This window comes from Dicentrarchus labrax, unplaced genomic scaffold (genome assembly GCF_905237075.1).
Source record: "Dicentrarchus labrax unplaced genomic scaffold, dlabrax2021, whole genome shotgun sequence".
Lineage (NCBI taxonomy): Eukaryota > Metazoa > Chordata > Actinopteri > Moronidae > Dicentrarchus > Dicentrarchus labrax.
Genome location: NW_026136723.1, coordinates 802,068 through 821,880, shown reverse-complemented (window position 1 = coordinate 821,880; position 19,813 = coordinate 802,068). Strand labels below are relative to the sequence as shown.

Here is a 19,813-nt window from a genome sequence, read left to right as displayed (position 1 = left end):
AATCCAATCACCAAGAAAAATAAAAACTAAATGAAAAGATTGTAAAAATGTCTGTTAATCAGTCAAAACGTCTATAATAATTCCCCACCAAGTGCCTGAAATATGGAGAGAAGGAACAACAGAATGTCTGTGAGGAAGAAGAGGAGGGAGAGCAAAGGGGTTGAGGAAAAAAACAAGGAAAGAGGACTGGAAAAAGAGAGAAGGCAAAGTCAGGAAGTGCGGAGAGATGGTGGAAATCACGAGAGGAAGATGGGATAGGAGGAAAGGGAAGGACAAAAGAAATTGAGGTCAAAAAAGGGAGAAAACAGATGCAGAAGAGGAGAGAGACAGACAGAGGAAACAAGAAGTGATGGAGAGGCAGCAGGAGTAGAGAGACAATTAAAGAAGGGGAGGAGGATGGTGAGGGGAGGAAAGAACAAGGAGGAGAGGGTGGTGGGGAAGAGTAGCTATTTCAACATCAAATAGCATCGGGAGGAATTTAATGTTCCTTTTACAGCTCCATTTGCATGTTTATAAGCAGGAGTGGCAGCTCTTGTATTAGACACACATGCACACACACACACACACACCCATATTAGCACTTCACTCCCATCATCGCACTGATGTGACTGCCTTCATTAGCACTGATAGGACAGGTCACAGCAAGGATGCCGGGGGAGTGTGTTTGTGTGTGAGAGTGGGTGTGTGTGTGTTTCACAGAGTTGACAGCCTTCCCAGCGATGGCAGCGGAAGTCACAGAGCCCGAGGACATCCGCTCGCCGTCACTGACAAATGGTAATTTAGCATGCAGCAAATGCAGCGAGTCGACTGCACATCAGGAGCACCTGCTCTCCACTCTTCAGCTGCAGCGAGCAGGTGAAACGAAGAGGGCGCTGCGATTCCTCGCTGATTGAATAACGCATCAGGTAATGTGATTGTTTGTGACTCCTGGTGGAGATGGCGTCCTCTTTTTCTCCTGTCCCAGGCATGTCAGAGTCAGCTGCACACAGGGTGGGGTCGTGGAGTGAAAAAGGCAAACTGTGGTAAAGATTGCATGCAGGAGACACAGCTGTAAAGCACAGCAAAGCTCAAAGTTCGTAAAAAAAAAAAATCTACAATTACAAGTAAGGCCAGGGCCAGATTAACCTCTGAGAGGATCCAGGGGGAAAACTTTTTCATTAGTTCCCTATTAGTCCCCCCAATGTAGGCTCAAAACATAAATTCTTGAGAAATCTTATAAATCAATCTAATCCTATAAAATACACACATGGAGCAATACCGGGTTCACAGCTCAGAGTGATCATTCACTGTCTCATCTCCACCCAAACATCATGTTTCAACAGGAATTGCATCACATCAAAGAAGTAAGATGAAGTCTTTAAGTCTTTGCTCATGCAGATTTTGTTTTGTGCATAAAACTTGAGTTTTATCCATCAGCTTGCAGAGGGCTTGAGCCACGTAAGGAATTTACTAAAGTTATTAAACTCCTGGAATCATACAAATGCAGTCATCAAATCAGCCTAACCACCTTTAACTACGGTCTGAGTAATCCATAACTCTAACTTTAACGTTGCTTTACTTGCTTAAGTAAACCTGTGCTGGGTGTTCAGATGGAAAACAGTCCAGCATTAAAACAATACGGCTGTGCTGGTGTGGACAACTTCCTACAGGTACCAGTAAGATGATGATTTTAGACACCACTGCAGTTTACTGTTGTATTTTTTTTATCTCTGTTGTGGCAGACACAAGGAAGACATACAGCTCCCATATTATAACGTAATTTACCAAGGATGTGAGCTTGTATTTATTTGCAAACAAAGTGCGTTGCCAGATGGCGTTGCACTCAAGCGGTAACCTCCGGGGTTGTAAAATGAAGCCAATGAGGAATTGCCAAAAACTGCAGTTCGTAAAACGGCCACTGAAGGTTGGCTGCAAGGGCGAGTCAGTCTCCATAAGCCCCCATAGTAAATGCCCAAACTCACAGCCAAAATAAAGAAGAGACACATAATGGAAGAGAAATCTCGAGGGATTCTGCACCAGATCGTATAGACACATACATTTTGAACAGAGTAAGTGGTCCTGCTTGTAGTCACTGTTTAGTATCCCCTAGTTCCATTGGTGATACTCGCTGTCACCTTAAGAGCAGAGAAGACTGAAGGCAGAGCAGGATCAATTGATTAAGCTTCTAGCGCATTGTAAGTGTGGTCTGTGTTTGTGATGTATATGTCTTATTGCCCTGCTCGTTTCTAAGTGTATAGGTATCTGGCCGAGTGTGTTCCTGTATCTGTGTATGGATGTACTCATGCGTTCACATGCCTTTGTGAAGGTGTGAACATGCATAAATCTTTGACTTTTCTTGTCCCTTTCAATACTTCCACCTCAGTTGCTTGCTCCTCTCATTCCCTTGATCCCACCCTCCCTCCTTCCTCTCTTTCCTTTCTTCCTGCCTGCATTGCACGGTGCATTATGCGTCAGAATCCAATTATCCAATTTACATGCAAAACGATGCATCAGATGCCTTTGTGGCCGCGGTCCGTGGAGGAGCCGAGATGGGAGACAAAGATAGGCAGGAGAGCAGAGCAGATAGGTAGATGGATGGAAGGAGCTCTAGATAGAGGGAAAGGGGAGGGGGGATTGATTTAATAAGCAAGAAAGGGGGGGAATGAAAAATGAGAGGGATGAAGAAATAGGGGGGAAAGCAGGATGGGGGGGGTCGTTTTATATCTGAATGACAGAGATGGAGGGAGGGAGCGTGAGAGAGAAATTGATGGAGAATGACTGGTTGGATGATTGAATAACAGACTGAGTGACAGACTGAATAACCAGTTAACCGACTGAGCTAACGAATGATTGAATGAATGATTCAGTCAATCAGTAAATCAATAAATCAATTGGAAGTTCTGGTTTTATACACGTAGGCTTTTATTTTGTACTTTTGGCCATGATTCCTTTCAATAAAGCCTTAATACTCACCCGAGAGTAACTGCAAACTTCTGGGAACCAGAGCAGAGGGGAGAATTTCTGCTCCCCACACAAAGCCGCTCAGGGCCGCTCCGCTCAATATTGCTCCAGGCTCAACTCAGATTTAACCCCACTCCACTAAAATCGCTCACCACTCGCTCCAACAACAGAAAAAAAAGGCTGTGTTGGATTTTAATTGTAGCTTAAATCTTGATAAAGCTGTATGTGTCACACTGAGAACACACAGACACAGATGGTCCTTTTAACTTCATTGTTGCAGAAGAAGAGACACCCCACTTATCAATGAACACATGATTCATCAGGTTATTATAACGATCAGGGACGAATGATTAGAAAAGAGCAGAGAAGCAAAATCACTTGTTGACCAGTGCAGACAAATGTAGTGTACAGTACCACTCCCTAGTTCAGCTTTCATCCCGTAGTGTAGTGGTGATACACACAGTTTTCCTGTGCAAAGGGAGATCATTACAAACATTTCAGGACTGGTCACTTCCAGGTTTACCTTCACACAAAGTGGTTCAGTTCTGACTTGTTTACAACCCGTCTGATCATCTGACTACTGTGTAGCAGTGTTACTGTGTTTCCAGATCTTATCATTTACTTTGGGGAGTACAATTTTATCATAGCTTTGAGAAGTAATGGCCAAAGGTACGAAAGCACACAGTTTCTCTTAGCTTCATTTTGCGAAGGTGCCTCTCCCACTCTTTCTCTACAGAATCTGTTTTTTTAAATGGAAATTTTCACATTGTTCGATAAATCTAATCTCATTCCTTGTTTCTGTCTATCGTCTCCTTCTCTTTACTTCCTGTCTGCTCATTCTGTGTACCAACTCAAGTCATCAGTTTTCAACCTGTATGTCATTAATGGATGTCTTGTCATATTTTTTTTTTGCAGAAGGTCTGACTTAGTTCACCACTCACATACCAATATGTACATGTATATGTATGTAACAGCACTTCCCAGAATGACTAGAGTCAGACTAGAAGAAGTTTTTCTCTCTTTTTTTGCTAACCCTCCATTGAAGATCAGCAGGGAAATGCTTTCCAGGGAATCTAAAAGAGTGAATTTCATTATGAAAACCAACTCAGACTCCTGAAGCCTTGTATTAGCAATTGGCTGAACTTTGAAATACATTTATGCATGGAACAAGGATTCTGTTCCCCAAGTCTTACATTGGTGTCAAACCTCTCCTCACGGCCAGTATGGAAAGGGAGAATGATTACAGGTAAAGGGACTGAGATTAGATCTATCGAACGGTGGAAAACAGTGCACAAAAAGCTCATATTCTCCAGAGAAAGAACAGAAGAGCCAACTCTGCTAAATGAAGCCAGAAACAAGCATGTGCTTTTATTTCAAAATATGTACCTAGTAGGCATGTGTTCTTATTATGCATGTTAATCTGTGTTCTTTTCTGTGTATCAGGGCCTAAATAATAAAAAAAAATGCCCTTGAAAGTTCCAAAAAAGGCCCTAAAACTAAAATAATGGCAATAAAAACACCCTAAAACAAAATGGTAATTTCTGTAGTTGCTAACAACTTTACAGACGTGTTTGTGACTGTATTTGAGAGAAATACAGGACAAAGGAAGAATGGATGCTGCATGTATTTTGGAAACTTGTCACATAATTGGTCAGAGCGGATGAGGGGGAAAAAAAACATTAGAGTGGCCATTACCCCGGGCAGAACCATTAACAAAGCCTTGGTATAATTAGGCAATAAAGTCGACCCTCCTTTTTAAAACCCCCAAAGCACACATTACCATACTCATTCTCAGCCCGGCCTCCCATTGGCTCTTACCGTCTCAATAAATTATCCTGATTGTTGAGGACACAAGGCATGTAACTTTAACTCAACTCCGGGGGACGCAGCTCATGTATGTTTAACGCGGGAGGCACGACATGACGGGTCAGTGCTGACAGCCAGAGAGAGACGGCACAGAGGAGGACAGGGGGAGGAAGAGATGGAGGGAGAGACAGATGCACATACTCCTGATCCAAGACGTCAACTGTAAACGTCAGGTTTCGGTGTCAGTTCTTCACAATTGGGACATTTTGCACCAACACTCAACAACCATACAGGCAATCAGAGAAGGCAACGACCGACAGACAGACAGACAGACAGACAGAGAAGCAGCAGAAGCCTCAGGAGATCAGAGAGCTCTGCAGCCTGAAAACATGCTGAAGTGAGTTAAGAGCTGAAACACTGGAGACCTTGTTACTCTGCTCTCTTGCTGTTACAGCAATACCGTTTAAGCTTTCTCAGACTTCATCTTCTGAATGCAACAAGCTCAGACCTCTACTGTATGTACTCCTAAATGGCATCACGGGAAATCAATATGTAAAATAGGACACAAAAAAAGAATTACATGTCTCTGACAAAAACAGAAAAAGTACTAATTATTTAAATGTGTTACTAGGTATAAAAACACTGTTGTTGCTACGACCTATCACACAAAATCAGTCACTCCAGGAGGTTGCGATGTTACGATTGCAAATGCGACACAAATTCAACCAATTCCCTGTGAATTCTGTGTAACCTTTTTTTCAATTTAAATTAAACTTTTTTCAAACCACTAACACTTTTCTTCAAATTTGACCAATCATTGTATTTTTCTGCGAGTCAGTAATAGCAGTCCCCCGAGCAAAACATTGAGCCAAATCATCACCAAACTACTACTATTTTAATCTCACTGGAACAAGTTGACTTAGATTTTTAATGAATTATAAAAAAAAAGGATTGCTATTGTTTTTGCAATTTTCACTTTCTCTTGCAATTTCATTTTAAATAGATGCCTAAAGACATTGAAACATACATCGCAATCTTTTAGAAAAGCTGTCAAATAAAACTGCAAAAATCCCCCCCAAAAAAGCCTTCAACTACAAAATGATTTTTACCTTCCTTTTGTGGTCAGTTTTCCCTACAGTTCATTGTCTATTGGAGGACAGGTCCACTCAGTGCCTAATAACTGACATCATGTATAAACATGTGGCTTGGTGAACGCAGCATGTTAGCAGAGCAGCAGCAGCAACCTAAATGAGTTTTTTAAGACGAGACAGAACGTGTGATCTTCATTGTTAGGAAATGTATTACCACACTTTTGGACCTTTGTTTCTCATTAGTTGGTGGTGCATTCTGCTGCCAGTGTTGGTTTCTCTTTCCATTTGGGGGGTTTTTCGGATCAAAAGCATTTTGGATCTGGTTCAGTTATCCTTGGGTCTATTTTGTACCTGTTATGACTGTCCTCAGCTGAATCTCAGGTTGGGTCCCCTTTTAATTTCAGTTTCAGGTCTGTTGGGATCAGGTCCAAAATTTCATACTTGAGAAAACCCATGGAACCCAGGAACATGACTGTCTTATCAAAGAGCAGATAATTTTCATATGCCAAAAGGGCTAATTTATATCTGTTATCTGTCATCTTGCAATAAAAGAGAATAAAACTACCTACCTTCAGATCTACATGTTACATCAGAGAAACAAGCTAAACTGAAACTGAAAGAGAACGAAAGAAATTAGATATCAGATTCAAGTGGATACCAGAAGACAAAGCAAGACTGAAAACACAACAAGCAAGGAGACAATAAGACAGAAAGAGGTAGGAAAGGTGTCTCACTCAATAGAGAAAACACAGTGAATGTATGTGTGAGCCAGGGAGAGAGAGGGAACACAAGCTAATACCAGCCAGGAAACACGACAGATGGGAGGGTGACAAGCAGACATGTTGATGAGCAACAAGGGAAGGTGTGAAAAAGAAGCGAGAGTGAGAGAGAGAGAGAGAGAGAGAGAGAGAGAGAAGAGAAGGAGACAGAGCATAAAAAGTACCGTGACCGGACGTATAGTAGAGTCCTGATCATTCTTCTCATCTTTCAGTGTCATTTAGTTTCTTTATAAAGAAGTAAATGACGCAAAATCATAAACAGTGGCAGAAGATAAAAATGAATAAAACGTGTGGATTTGACCGTTGGTACAATAAAATAAAATAAACTTTATTAGATTCTTTATAGAAATTTCAATCACACTCAACTAATTAACAGTTTCTTTTAACGCAATCTCAGGTCGCCAGCTCCCTAAATGATCAGCTAATTGCTGTAAGCTGAGTCAGTGTTAAGGACTAAAACATTGGCAAACATAGCAAGCTATTACATGTTTCTCACTTACATTTTTAGATGGTTTTTTTTTTTTCATGTTTACACCGGATAAATATTGTTGTTAGCACTGTGGGTTTAAGTGTTGCATGAATATTTAATGTAGATCCAACTGAAAAGGATTATGCTACATATCACTGTACACACTCAAGCCAAAGCTCTTCTGCTGGGTGATGGCATCAAAATGTTACTGAAAAGAGGGATTTGAGAGGTAAAAATCTCAATATAGGTCGTGTTTTACACGTTTTCTAAAGTTTAACATTGCTCAGAGGGAGAAGCACAAAGGGTTTTCTGGTTGTTCTGAATGAATTTGGCTGTCGAAAATGACCGTGGTGTGGTTATTAAAAAAGTGAGACAGAGAGAGCAGGCGGTGTGACACTCCTCCACTCCAGATGAGCAGTCGGTCCCCCAGAGGGTTTGAGGTGACTGGCTGAGCTTCAGTCTGACTCTCCTCCTCCACTGTCTCGTTTTGCCTTATCTTCTTCCTGCTCTTCCATTTCCCTTTTCTTCTCCTTCTTTCTCCATCTTGCTCTTTCTCCCCTCTTCCTTCTCTGCTTCCATTTTTTCCTCCTCTCCTATTCACCTCCTTATTCTCATTTCCTCTTCTCTTCTCTTCTCACAACCTCCTTCTTTCCCTCTCCTCTGTTCTGTCTCGTTGGGCTTTTACATTACGCTTTATCATCTGAGTGCAAAAATAATATGCAATATTATAATTAACATTCAATAATAACATCTTCTTTCTTCCCTGCATCTCCTGTCCTACATTCTGAATTGCTGTGTTTTTATTATTGAGTTAATACTTCAATCTGGAGAGAATTAGAGTATGCAATTTTAAAATACAAATAGAAAAGATTTTTTCTAATTTTTTCTAATTCCTGTTATTAGACTGCGTTACATCCTGGCTGTCCTAGTCTGCTCCTCCTGTCTTCCTTCTCTCCGATCTGTCTCCTGACATCCTCACTTGTGCGTTTTATTTATTCAGTTACAATGCACTCCGTGTCTCAGTTGTCTGAAGGCATTAAATCCCCTTAAATCCATCCCCCTCTCTCCTCTGCATGTCTGATGAATGAAGTGGCTTTAATCAGGATGTGACTGTTTTACCTGGATTCACCTGATCAGTGTGTTTAAAAGAAGGAGCCAGCAAATTATAGTGTTTTGTTCAGCACAGTTTTCTTCACCACAAGGATTTTGTTACATTATCCTAAAGTGCATAGGATTTTTATGGTTTTCGTGTGAAAAGGTAATCTACCACTTTCAGTGAACTGAAGTTTTTATTAATCAGACATTCAGACACAAAGGGGCTACATTGGTGGGCGCATGTTGTTTTCAGGTGAGACATAAAATAGAATCCAGGAAGTTTATCCATACAGTGGATATATCCATTTATGTGACGGCTCATCACCCACCAAAACACTGCACATTGGTTTACAATACTCAGACAGGGTTGTACAACTCTGAAAGGTGTAAATTATTTTATAAACAGTAGAAATAGAGTGTTCCCCATTACAAATGTATGCATTTGCCGCACTGCAGCGCTAGATGACGCAACGTTGACAACCCTGAATATGTTTGGTATCCCCACTGCATCAATGGATTGCCTGCGTCTTTCTAAACATCCTTCTAAACACGGCCTTAAACGGCAGATGACGATGAAGTGTGAGAGAGGTCAAAGTGATGCTCCCATCAAGAATGTTTTTAGAATGTTTTTTAAGCCTCTTTTAGCTCATTGTTTTGATTTACTAATGCATTAGTCTTAATACGTGTATTGATAAAATGTCTGAACTTCTTCTACCAACAAGTGGCCAAAAAGAAATTAATGCAGCTGAAATTAGTTTAAAATTATCTCTAGTGTCAAATACTTTGCCCTTCTCAATATAAACTTTAAAAACCACTTTGATGGGATAATCTTCTTTTTTTTGGTTTATCTGAATGCTCAGTAAGACTCAGTTTCACCAAAATATGGCAGTATAACACAACATCTGTGATGCATCATCACCCTCCTATCAGCCAAAGCTGTGTATGTGAAATATGTAGCAATATTTCCACAGATGAACATACTGAGAATATACTGTATAGACACAGGTGATTCACATTCTACAGCAGGAGTTCTTTGAGATTTCTAATATTTTGACACACACCGGAACCCACTGTAACTGAGTGAAATCAAGCTGAAAAACACTTCAGCTGATCTTTTAATATTGTTAGTGCTCTTCATTTCACAGCTAAAAAGTTAACAGGCATGCATCTAGAACATTTTATCAAATATAAGCGGAGGTCTCATCTGTCAAATTTGTTTGAAAAAGAATACATTTTTCTGGTTCTTTGTGAATTTGTCACATCAGTAATTGCCCTGTGTGTGCTGATTTAGTTTTGTGCCACGTTTCGCAGACAGTGAACTGCACTTTGTTGGGTTTTATTTGAACGTCACTGTTGTGAGTTGCACTGTGTTCTGTTGTGCTGCACATGTTAATTGATTTCATTGCATTGGCTCACATTGTGCTCTGCTGCTGTTGTTTGTAATCTGATGGCTGGAAGCTGCAAAATGATTTCCAAGCAGACAGCCAAATCACCATCATCATCATCATCGTTATCTCTGCCTCTGTCTCCTGTCATCTCCATCTTCCATTTACTCTTTCTCTCCATCCTCTCAACTCTCCTCCAGCTCTGCCTGCCAAACCTCCATCTCACACATTTCCTGTCTTCTGAGTCCTCACACACATGTTCCCTCCTTTTCCTCTGTCTGTACATCCTGATATTTGTGTTGCCAGAGTCTGTATACGTGAGCAGCTGGTTGTTTAGTGGATTTGGGTTTTTTGGGTGAATTCAGCCATGCAGCTATGCCAGTACGTTCTGTTTGTTTTTTTTAAGATACATGTCTGTCTCAGCTGTCAGAGCGCAGGAAGTGCAGAAAGACTTACTGATGGAGATTGTTATGAAGCAAAACAGCTCTAAAATTTTTATTGTCTCATCTGACATCCACGTGTGTTGATGTTGTTTTCAAATGTTTCTCGTTTATGAAAGATGGTACATGATGTCTGTGTGAGGTTGCTCAACCAGTGTAAAAGCTGTGTTGAGAAGAGCTCATCGTGAAGTCCATAAATCCATAAGATAATTAATAATATCAACTTTGTTTTACTGTCTTTTTATGATTAATTATTCAGGGGAGATTTGCTGAGCATGCATTCGCTCTGCTTCCCACTCATTCAGCACCATTCATTCAAATAGAGGAGCACTGTTGGCAAGTATGCAGCTCCATTAATCAACACCATTTTACTTCAGTTTAAAAGAGGATGTCATGGATTACTACTGAAACACTACCTTGCATTCAAACCTCTGTTTTTCAGAAACAAAGAGAGCTGAATGGGAGCCATATTTTAGCAGGCACTTCACAACAGGTAATAACATCAATCATGTGGGGAGTTTTATTCCCATAATAACAAGCTTTTGTGAACTCAGAAACAAAACAAGGTTAAAATCAGAATTTGAAACAAAAATCTTTCCCAACAGGAAGGAACACACAGCTCAAAGTCTATCTTTAGAGTATCAAAAATGCCTGTAGGCTCAAAAGTATGTATCATTCTTCATCCTGGAGGACAGCAGCTACCGTGAGCTTGGATTCAGAGCCGTTACAATGCATTCCAATTATACTCCAGAGTCACAACACAAAACGTGCCAAAAAAATTAATGAAAACTTCTCAAACCATTCCTGCAGCATTGTCCACTTCTCTACTGTTGATCCAGACTAGTATCTGACGTCATTGGACGATTCCACACATCCAGATTTAAATCCAACGGCCAACCTTCAGAGGCATACTATTAACGTAGCAAAACTCACCTTCACCAAGAGTTTTGTTGCTTAAACCAAACCGTACCTTAACCATATTTATTTGCCCCATAATCATGATTACTATTCTTAACAATCTTGTAGTTGCCATGCACAGACAGAAAACAAGAATTGTATTAATGTTGTCACTGGTCATAAAAAAAACCAACTTATTATATATATAGTGTATATAGTGTATATTTACACTTTACAACTTCATGCCCTTTGGGCGGATCATATATCTGATCTAAAGCCAAGTGGAGAAGCAAGAAGTGTTAGAGGTGCATGACATTCATCTCAAACCACTTCCTGAAGGGCCACTAAAGCTTGATATTAAAAAGGTGTGAATGCAGCCATCTTTCCAAGCTACATCCTTACTCCTCTCAAGTGTAACTACACAATCTCTATGAGTAGCTACTTACAGGGTGTTTTTCTGGTGATAATGGCAACTAAAATGACACTGAAATGACACTGAATTTAGCATCTCACACTGTCACATTACAGCTCCAGCTACTTGAACACTTGCAGTCAATCCCTGATCAGTGCAAGCACCAGTGAGTGACAGTGAGCAAATCTTTTGTCTCGCTCTAACTCCATCTATGCAGGTCATCCAGATGTTTTTCAGCTAGCGTGCTGAACTGTTCATTCTTCCTCTGGTGCTTTTGGCAGTTACCAAACAGCTTCAGTTGGACTGTGGTAGGGCCTACACAGATCTGTATCCAGCACAAGACAAGGAAACTCGAGGAAATTTGATTTATGATCCACCTAAATAGAAGCATATATGTGACTAAGAGTGAAGTAACATTTCTGGATTTTGTCCCGGTATGAATTTTAAAATGATAAGTTTAATACTCTACAGGTAGATTTATAATGGAGTATTCATGTATTATTATAATTTCAGACGCTCCCAGTGTTCCTAAAATAAGGCCACACAATTGTTAAAAATACCAAGAGATTGAGCTTTATTTCTATGTCAGCAACACTTCAGTCAGAGCGGAGCCATTTTTGGAAAGGTGTTCATCTCCCTCGAGAGTAAAACCCTTCACGTGTTACAGGTGTCATTCATGCTGCTATGGAGAAGACTATCACTGCCATTCGATGAGACTCCCATGAGCCCCGGCGCCTGTCAGCGTGACAGACAACCCTGCTGCTGATTGAGAGCATTCAAAAGCCAGATTCTGAAGGGCATTAAATGTTTTGCCGAGTTGAAAATAAACCTCCTCACTTCATTAAAGAGCGCAGGCAGGCAACCTGCGGTAACCATCCATCTGCAGTCGAACTTGTTGTCTGTGCAGGGAAGATTTCTCATCAATCTGTCATATCTGCATCAATCTGTTATTTTCTGGTGTTAACTGTTGTAATTTAGCTTCATGTTGTGGCTGCTCTCCTTCAAACTGCCTCATTTGCATCTCTTTCAGGAAGAACTTTGCTACATTTCCCAGAATGTCTTTTACTGCCTATACAATTAGAGGAAATGGGTGGAAACCTTTATTTTTCTGGGATAACATTAAAGAAGATTACATAACTTTTGAAAAAAAAAAGAAAATTTTAAAATGAAATGCACCCTTGCTCAATTCACTTATTTTGGAGTTAAAGCCTTACTTGGAATTGTATGACCAGTAGCTTGTGGTGGCTAATGTTAGCAAACTATACATAGGTAATGCTATCAGATGAACATTACTAAACAAGCTCACTGACTTTATAATGCTCCTCTATGTGTGCTACTGTTACTCTTTGTTCTAGCATTTACTATTCTTTAATTGCCTCATGCTGCCACAGTGGCTGCTGTTGAAGAAAGGTTATGTCAGCTCACTTTAAGTATTACTCTTACACGTGGTCAGAAGAGGATATGGATTAAACCAGAAGCCCCACAAGCTGAGCGACAGTGATCCTTAAAGACAAATTAATTAATCAATTAGAATTTAAAAAGTGAGTCACGTCTGTCTAAGTGTGCTCAGACTCAACATGAACCCATTCCAGTTTTAAAGGAGAGTGTGATTGCTTATAAAGTCAATGGGAAGATACAAGTGGATACAAAAATTCACAAGTTTGTGTTTGGTGGCTCAAATAGAACACTTCCGTGTTTAAATGTATGGTGCTTTTATGCAGATGTTCTTCAGAGTCTGTTTTGGGTGCCACTTGTGCAGCCTGACATCGTCAGTACTGAGTTCATGTGAACTAGTAAATCAATGACATCTTCAATGCATTCCAACAATAATGAGGCAAAACAATGGAAATGTGAGCCCAGATACTTCATCATCACAATCTTGCTGCTGCATGGACCAATGGAAAGTTAACAATTTCAGCTTCAGCAGTGTCCCTTTAAAATTAAAATTAAAATCCCAGATAATGCCCTGCTATTGTTTCCACACCTATTTGTCCTGGGAGTTTGTTTTCTCCTTCCAGCAACACACATCTTCATATTTGAGAGCCAGCACAGCTGCAGTCCTCTCTTCGTAGTTCAAATGAAGCAGTGAGGGATTCAGTGCCTTGCTCAAGGGCATTTTGACATCATCTATCCATATTAGGGTTTCTCATTCACTTGTGCTTCTGTCTTCTCATATGTTATTCCTGGACGTTAAGGGAACACGACAAACTGCCCTTCATGCATATATTCTGTATCTCTCCTGCAGACAATTCATTTGTGCATATTATTCAGTGCATCCGCATTAGTAAATTTGAACACAAATCTCCAGGGCCAGTCTAGCAGCAGGTTACCAGACAGCTCCTGTAACCCTGACAGCTGAAAAGAGAGAGAAACCTGACTTCTCCAAACAGTTCCCAGAGGGGATTGTGCCAAAGAGCAGCAGCAGTCAATCAAGCAAACAGTTAAAAGTTGGACTTCTGCTATCCAGCTCCTCTGCTCATTTTCTCTCCACATATTTAAAGTCCCTCTGGGTAAGAAGGGCAAATTGTCTAAAATGTAAATGTAGCACTTGGGTATTTACGAGATACTGTACCTGGTTTCTAACAGTGACATGAAAAATGTCTGGAGGTGAACTAAAGTGCAGTGAGCAGATTTTGTTTCAGGTTGTGGTTAAATGTCTGCTCTGTCTCAATTTAGTGCCTGCCTCCTTAAAAGTGTACATTTTAAGATGCATAATAATCCAGACAAAATATGAAGCTGTCTTTTGTCTGATTTTGGACACAACAAGCACATCCTTTCTGGCCTTCAGTATCCCATCATAATAATAATAAATGTTTTTAGTTGTCAGCACATAAAGTCGCTAAGAAGCAGTATATTTATATATTCATGCACACAACTGGAGAGTTTGATTTATTGTCGTCTATTTCACGTTTGGGTGCAATGTCACAATTCCTACTTAGCTCTAATATGATGGACTTGCCACTGGTTCTACTGTTCTGTTTTGGCGAATTATAGGTTGACTAGGGGCGTCCTACAGCACAGTTTTCTTTTAGATGAGGCCAAACAGTCCAATTGGGGGTTGAGGATCAGATTCAGCCCGGCCTTCAGTCCTCTGAAGGACACACCTCAGAGCGCCACATCCTCCCTCAAAGGGGCCGTCTTTTTTGAGGTGTATTTACTCTTTTGCATCAGTGATGGAAACCAGCACATCCGTGTTAAAAAACCAAGAGAGAAGTGATTGACATGCAGCAGCCTTGAAAATGCAGAGAAGTTCTTTCAGAAGTTCACTTTCATTGTGAGGAAACAGACTACTGCACTTATTAATTCATATAGTAGCAACAAGCACCAGTCCTTTCCTACAGGACATGAATGCACCATAATGTCGGTCTATGTTCTGCTGAATGTGACCCTGAAACAGTGTTGCTGAGTTGCAGAATCAATAAGCTCTCAGTGTGATGGTATTTCATTATAAGATACAGTAGCAGTGCAATATGCAAAGCTGATGAAAGAAAAACATCAGTTTGCACTCAGGATCATGATTAATCTATCCTTTAAATATGTGGCCAGCAGAGGAGCAGTAACACAGGACTCCAGGATTCCATCGCTCGCCACCATGTGCTGTTTTACCTGTAGAACATCAAACAAACCAGCTGTTTCAGGCCAGAATGACTCAGCTCTCTGGATTTGCTCTGAATCTGGAAGCTTCATTAAAGCCGCCTGCCACTATTTACTTTTCCACGCTGTTCTGCTGTTTGCTCGCTCACTCTGCCGTGTGTCAGAAGCTGGTGTGAATGACATCGAAATTCAAAGTCACCCTCTGCCCCCCTCCTCTTTCTCCCTCTCACCTGATTCTGTCTGGCACTCTGTGGGTCTGGTTGCCGTCGCTCTGGCAGTTGCCAGCGTACTGTGACCGGCTGGTGGCCCCCTGGTCCCTCCGGAGAGCCATCGCCCCGTGGGTGAGCACAGAGACGCCTTTGGCAATGCGCCTGCAGGATTAGGGAGAGAACAATGTGAGACAGAGACACTGGGACATTTTCAAAGGTCTTTTCTGACACTGCTGATGTCCAGGGAAATACAGGAACCAGAGACTGTCTGGATTTAAGACAGTTGTCACTGCTTGAATAAGCGCATACCCAGTAACAATGAAGGCTCAAACTTAACAGAATTGAACTTATGGGGAGAAATGAATGGACTCCTCTGCTCCATACCTTAACGCTGAACTGGGAAACATTTAAAGAACTCCCATCTTGGCAGTTTAAATTATGTGTGACTTCAACAAAATGAAAAGTAATTACATCTCCACTGACTGAGACACTGTGGAATTGCCCAATTTCTACAAATGAGGTTCTGGTGTTGGGTGTGAGCACAAGTGATGAATCAAGACTAAAGAGCAAAATTCAAACTCATAAGTACTAGGACTTTTTCCTCTCATCTTTGCTTTTGCCAGCCAAGTTGAATTTTAATGTGGACAGGAAAATGATGACCTTGTTTTATACATCTTTTATTGAATCTTACTCTTGCTTGGTACTGTAACCTGAACATAAGGCTTAAAAACCTCTACAACCACTTTGTTAAGGTGGCTGAGAAGGTCCCACACAACCCCCTGATGGCTATCTTTGATCAGCAGGTCTATACTGGACCGTATAACCCCCCCCGCACCTTGAGCTTAAAACTCTTCCCTCAGGTCGAAGATTCAGAGTCCCAAGGTTGAAGTGCAATAAGAGTAAAAACTCCTTGTCAAATAACCCTGCTCAATTTGCACATGTAATTTTAATTTTTAGCATATTATTTGCACATGTAATTTTAGCATTGTTGTTTTATTATGGGTTACTTCTGGGCGTTTGCTCCAAAATATAGGAAATACATTTGTTTGCTGAGTGTCTGGAGCAGATCCTAGAATACTTGTACTATATGTGTCATTCTAGAGTATATGGGCAAACAGCATATTTTTTTCATATTTTTGCCTGAAGATAGAAAGACTTTGTGATGTGATTTAGGTGAGATTGAAGTCCATTTAATGTAATATCGTTCATTATATGATCATGTAAGGGCTGCAATTCTAGTTGGATGATGAAAAAGCCTGTGATGTACTTTAAGAAGAGAGTTTGGGACAGAATACAGGGTTTCCATGCTATGATGAAGGCTACTAGGCCATGTAAAAGAATAAATTGCTGAAATTGAGATTATTCACATTTTTTTTACCTTTTTACCTTCTGGTATTCAACGATGGAAAATACAAACTTGTTTGTTTGCAATATAATGGTAAGTATATGCAAAGAGTTATTCTTGTCTAACAAATGTATCACCACTTGCGGTATTGGCTATGTGTGGGCATATACAAGGTTATAAAGGCCACCTTTACACCTGTGCAAATGTGATTGGACACTTCTAGTCAGCTGGTTCCTGAGCAGCTGACAAATGAGTCATTGATGGTGAATCATGAATTTAGAAGCTGCATGGTGCCAGAAAACTAATGCAAGCACCACTTGAGTACAACACTGAACATCCAGTTTCTAAATGTATTTATGTGTCAAGTATCCTCCAGTCCAATAAATAAATATTAGCCGACTCTCTTGCTGTCTGTCTCAGGACAGTTTAATAATAGATCAGACTTTGATCTGCAGGAAGCTTTCACAGAAGCTCGAGACTATTTAAAAGGTAGTGCTTTTTTTAATATGGCTGTAAAGTCATCTCTGATTTGTAACTCAATGCATAAAAACAACACCAAACACTTCTCACATCTGATTATACATGTCGATATGATTTATTATGCAAAATAAACATTTAAGACCAACAACCGGTTCTTGCTATGGTCCTGACGATAAGGTCTACTCCAGCCAGGCAGGAAATCCTATCTAATGATCCCAAATCATAAAGCATTTCAATGGAGTCTTGCTTCCATAATTCAGTCCATTTCCACTTCAAACAAGCTACCGAAGCAGGACATGAAATGAGGAAGGACTGTTGAAGAGAGTTCAAAAGTTCAAAAGTGCTCTGCACATAAATTTGAGGGGCCACAAGTTCTGTCGTCTTCACAGAGAATTAATTCACAGTTGGGGTGTCTTCAGGAAAGGAAGCAGGGTGCTCATGGTTGTACCACGTTGCTACCACTGTTACTTTGAAAGTTGTGATACTGCTGGTACAATGCATTTTCTGGTCAGGTGATACATAGAATATGCTGCTTTTCCAGAGGGTAAAATGTTCTCTTGCATGTTGTGATTAGTTGAATCAGTTAACAAGGTTTAATTTAATTTCACGTGACTTGAAAGAGCTGTAAGGGGTGCAGTGGGGTAAGACTCGGCTCACATCAAAGTGCCGTTTCTTTAATATTTCCACAAAAACTACTGATCCACATCAGAGGCGCCATTTTTTAGTGTCTAGAAAGGCTCTCTGGAGGATCCATCAGCAGCAGCAGCAGCAGTCGTAAACACTGCAGCAAAGAGCAGGATGCAGCTAACACATATACTATAATACACCACTGAGGGGAGGCGAGGATAACTGTGAGAGATTCATTTCAAATATTTAATAGTAGGAATTTGGAGGACACAGCTGGTGTATCATTTGCACCCCTCAGTATCCAATAATCCATTGTGCGCTGGTCAATTGCATAATGGTGCATTCAGGCGATCCTCATCAACTCATTAAGTTGGGAAATATTACAACACCTCATTTTTACCAGACATTTTCCTTCCGTCACTGGTAAATATTTGACTTCAAATAGACCAGTGAAAAAACACTGCAAGGGATAGTGACGGAAAAGGTTTTCAGATCCCTTACTAAAGTAAATGCAGCAATGTCACAATGCAAAAATACTCCTGTCCTGCACATCAAAATGTATAGGTACATGTATTGTACACACCAATCAGCCATAACATTATGAGCACTGGCAGAGTGAATAACACTGATTATCTGGTTATCATGGCTCCTGTCATGGGGGGATATATTAGGCAGCAAGTGAGTATTTTGTTGATGTGGCGGGAGCAGGAAAAATGGGCAGCGTGAGGATTTGAGCAACTTTTACAAGGGCCAAATTGTGATGGTTAGATGACTGGGACAGAGCATCTCCAAAACTGCAGCTCTTGTGGGGTGTTCCCAGTCTGCAGTGGTCCAGAGACAGGGTCATGGGCGGCCAAGGTTTATTAATGCAAATGGGGAGCGAAGGCTGGCCCATGTGGTTCGATCCAACAGACGAGCTACTGTAGCTCAAACTGCTGAAAAAGTTAATGTTGGTTCTGATAGAAAGTAGTCAGAACACACAGTGCACCACAGTTTGATTGTATGCGGCTGAATAACATTATGACCACCAGGGTGCCCAAGTGGTCATAATGTTATGGTTGATCGGTGTATACATGTAATGTAAGCAGTCCCTCCAGGAAGTTGCGATGTTGCAATAGCAACAGTTAAAGCAAATTCAACCAATCCCTGCAAATTCTGTCCAACTTTGCAATTTTGTCCAATCTTTGCAACTTTTACGCAAAACATTGAGCCATACATCACCAAACTACTACTGATTTTATTCTCACTGGAACCAGTTGCCTTTATTTTTTCATTTTATGCCGCAACAGTCCCAAAAAAGCCTGTAAAATCCTGGAGGGACTGTCTATGTAAGCCCGAGATGACTGAAAGTTTCATGTACTAAATTAATGTCCCCAAGTGGCGTGGTGTTAAAATGGAAGCCCAGCTTAAACTCCATTTTGAGACTTCATTTATACATGCAGTACTGGTAGCACTGATATCATGAAGGTCCAACGTCAAAACATCAGTACTATAAATTGAGTCCAAGTGACTGACAGTGTGCAGGATTTTTGGATTCTTCCATAGTTAGAGGTTTTTAATCTGACACACAAGACTTTCTGGTGTGCAAAAACTTTGTAATTGCTTCCTGCTGGTGATAAAATTGGAAATTTTCACTCTGAGGAGGAGTGTCTGTATGCAGCGCCACCATTAGTTCTGGTCTGAGTGAGGCTAGACCTTTTAATTTATGAATGAAGTGCAGGTTAAACCTGACAGTCAAGTCTTCATGAGGACCCATCTGCGTTTGTCACATCCCTCTAAGTATCTAGCCCCAGTCTTGGCTCACACCATCTGTGTTTCACAATGAACCGTGACATTCTGCCTGGTAGTGACAAGTGTGCCGCTCACTTGGGCTTTCCTTCTAGCGTGGACACTAATTTCAGGAACATAGAAATCAGATGCATTCGGAATGCTGCATCTCAATGGATTCCAGACGGCCGGTAGACAGGAAGTATTTAATAAAGCACAGAGAGTGATGTGGCAATACCCAAGGTGATATGTGGGATGATGTAAAAACATCATATCCTTGAGCTTTCATTACTCCAAATGCAGCACATCTAGTCAAATTAAAAGCTGTTTGAATATTGATTAATTGTACTAGTGCTTTGTAGAAAAACCTTATTGTACAAAAGCCAAAATAATCTTAACCAGGTTTGGATTTCTGTAAAATAAAAAATAAAAAACCCATACTAAATGTTCATCTTTGGCCCGCTTTATTGAACAGTC

At 40.7% G+C, this 19,813-nt stretch overlaps 1 protein-coding gene across 1 annotated transcript in view; it reads right to left on the bottom strand.

Annotated features, from left to right (window-relative positions):
* grin2da (glutamate receptor, ionotropic, N-methyl D-aspartate 2D, a) overlaps positions 1-19,813 on the bottom strand; it is a 129,180-nt gene that overhangs the window by 90,021 nt on the left and 19,346 nt on the right. The window contains exon 5 of the mRNA XM_051391068.1: positions 15,139-15,279. Within this exon, the coding sequence (XP_051247028.1) occupies positions 15,139-15,279 (141 nt within the window). The remainder of the gene's footprint in view (positions 1-15,138; positions 15,280-19,813) is intronic.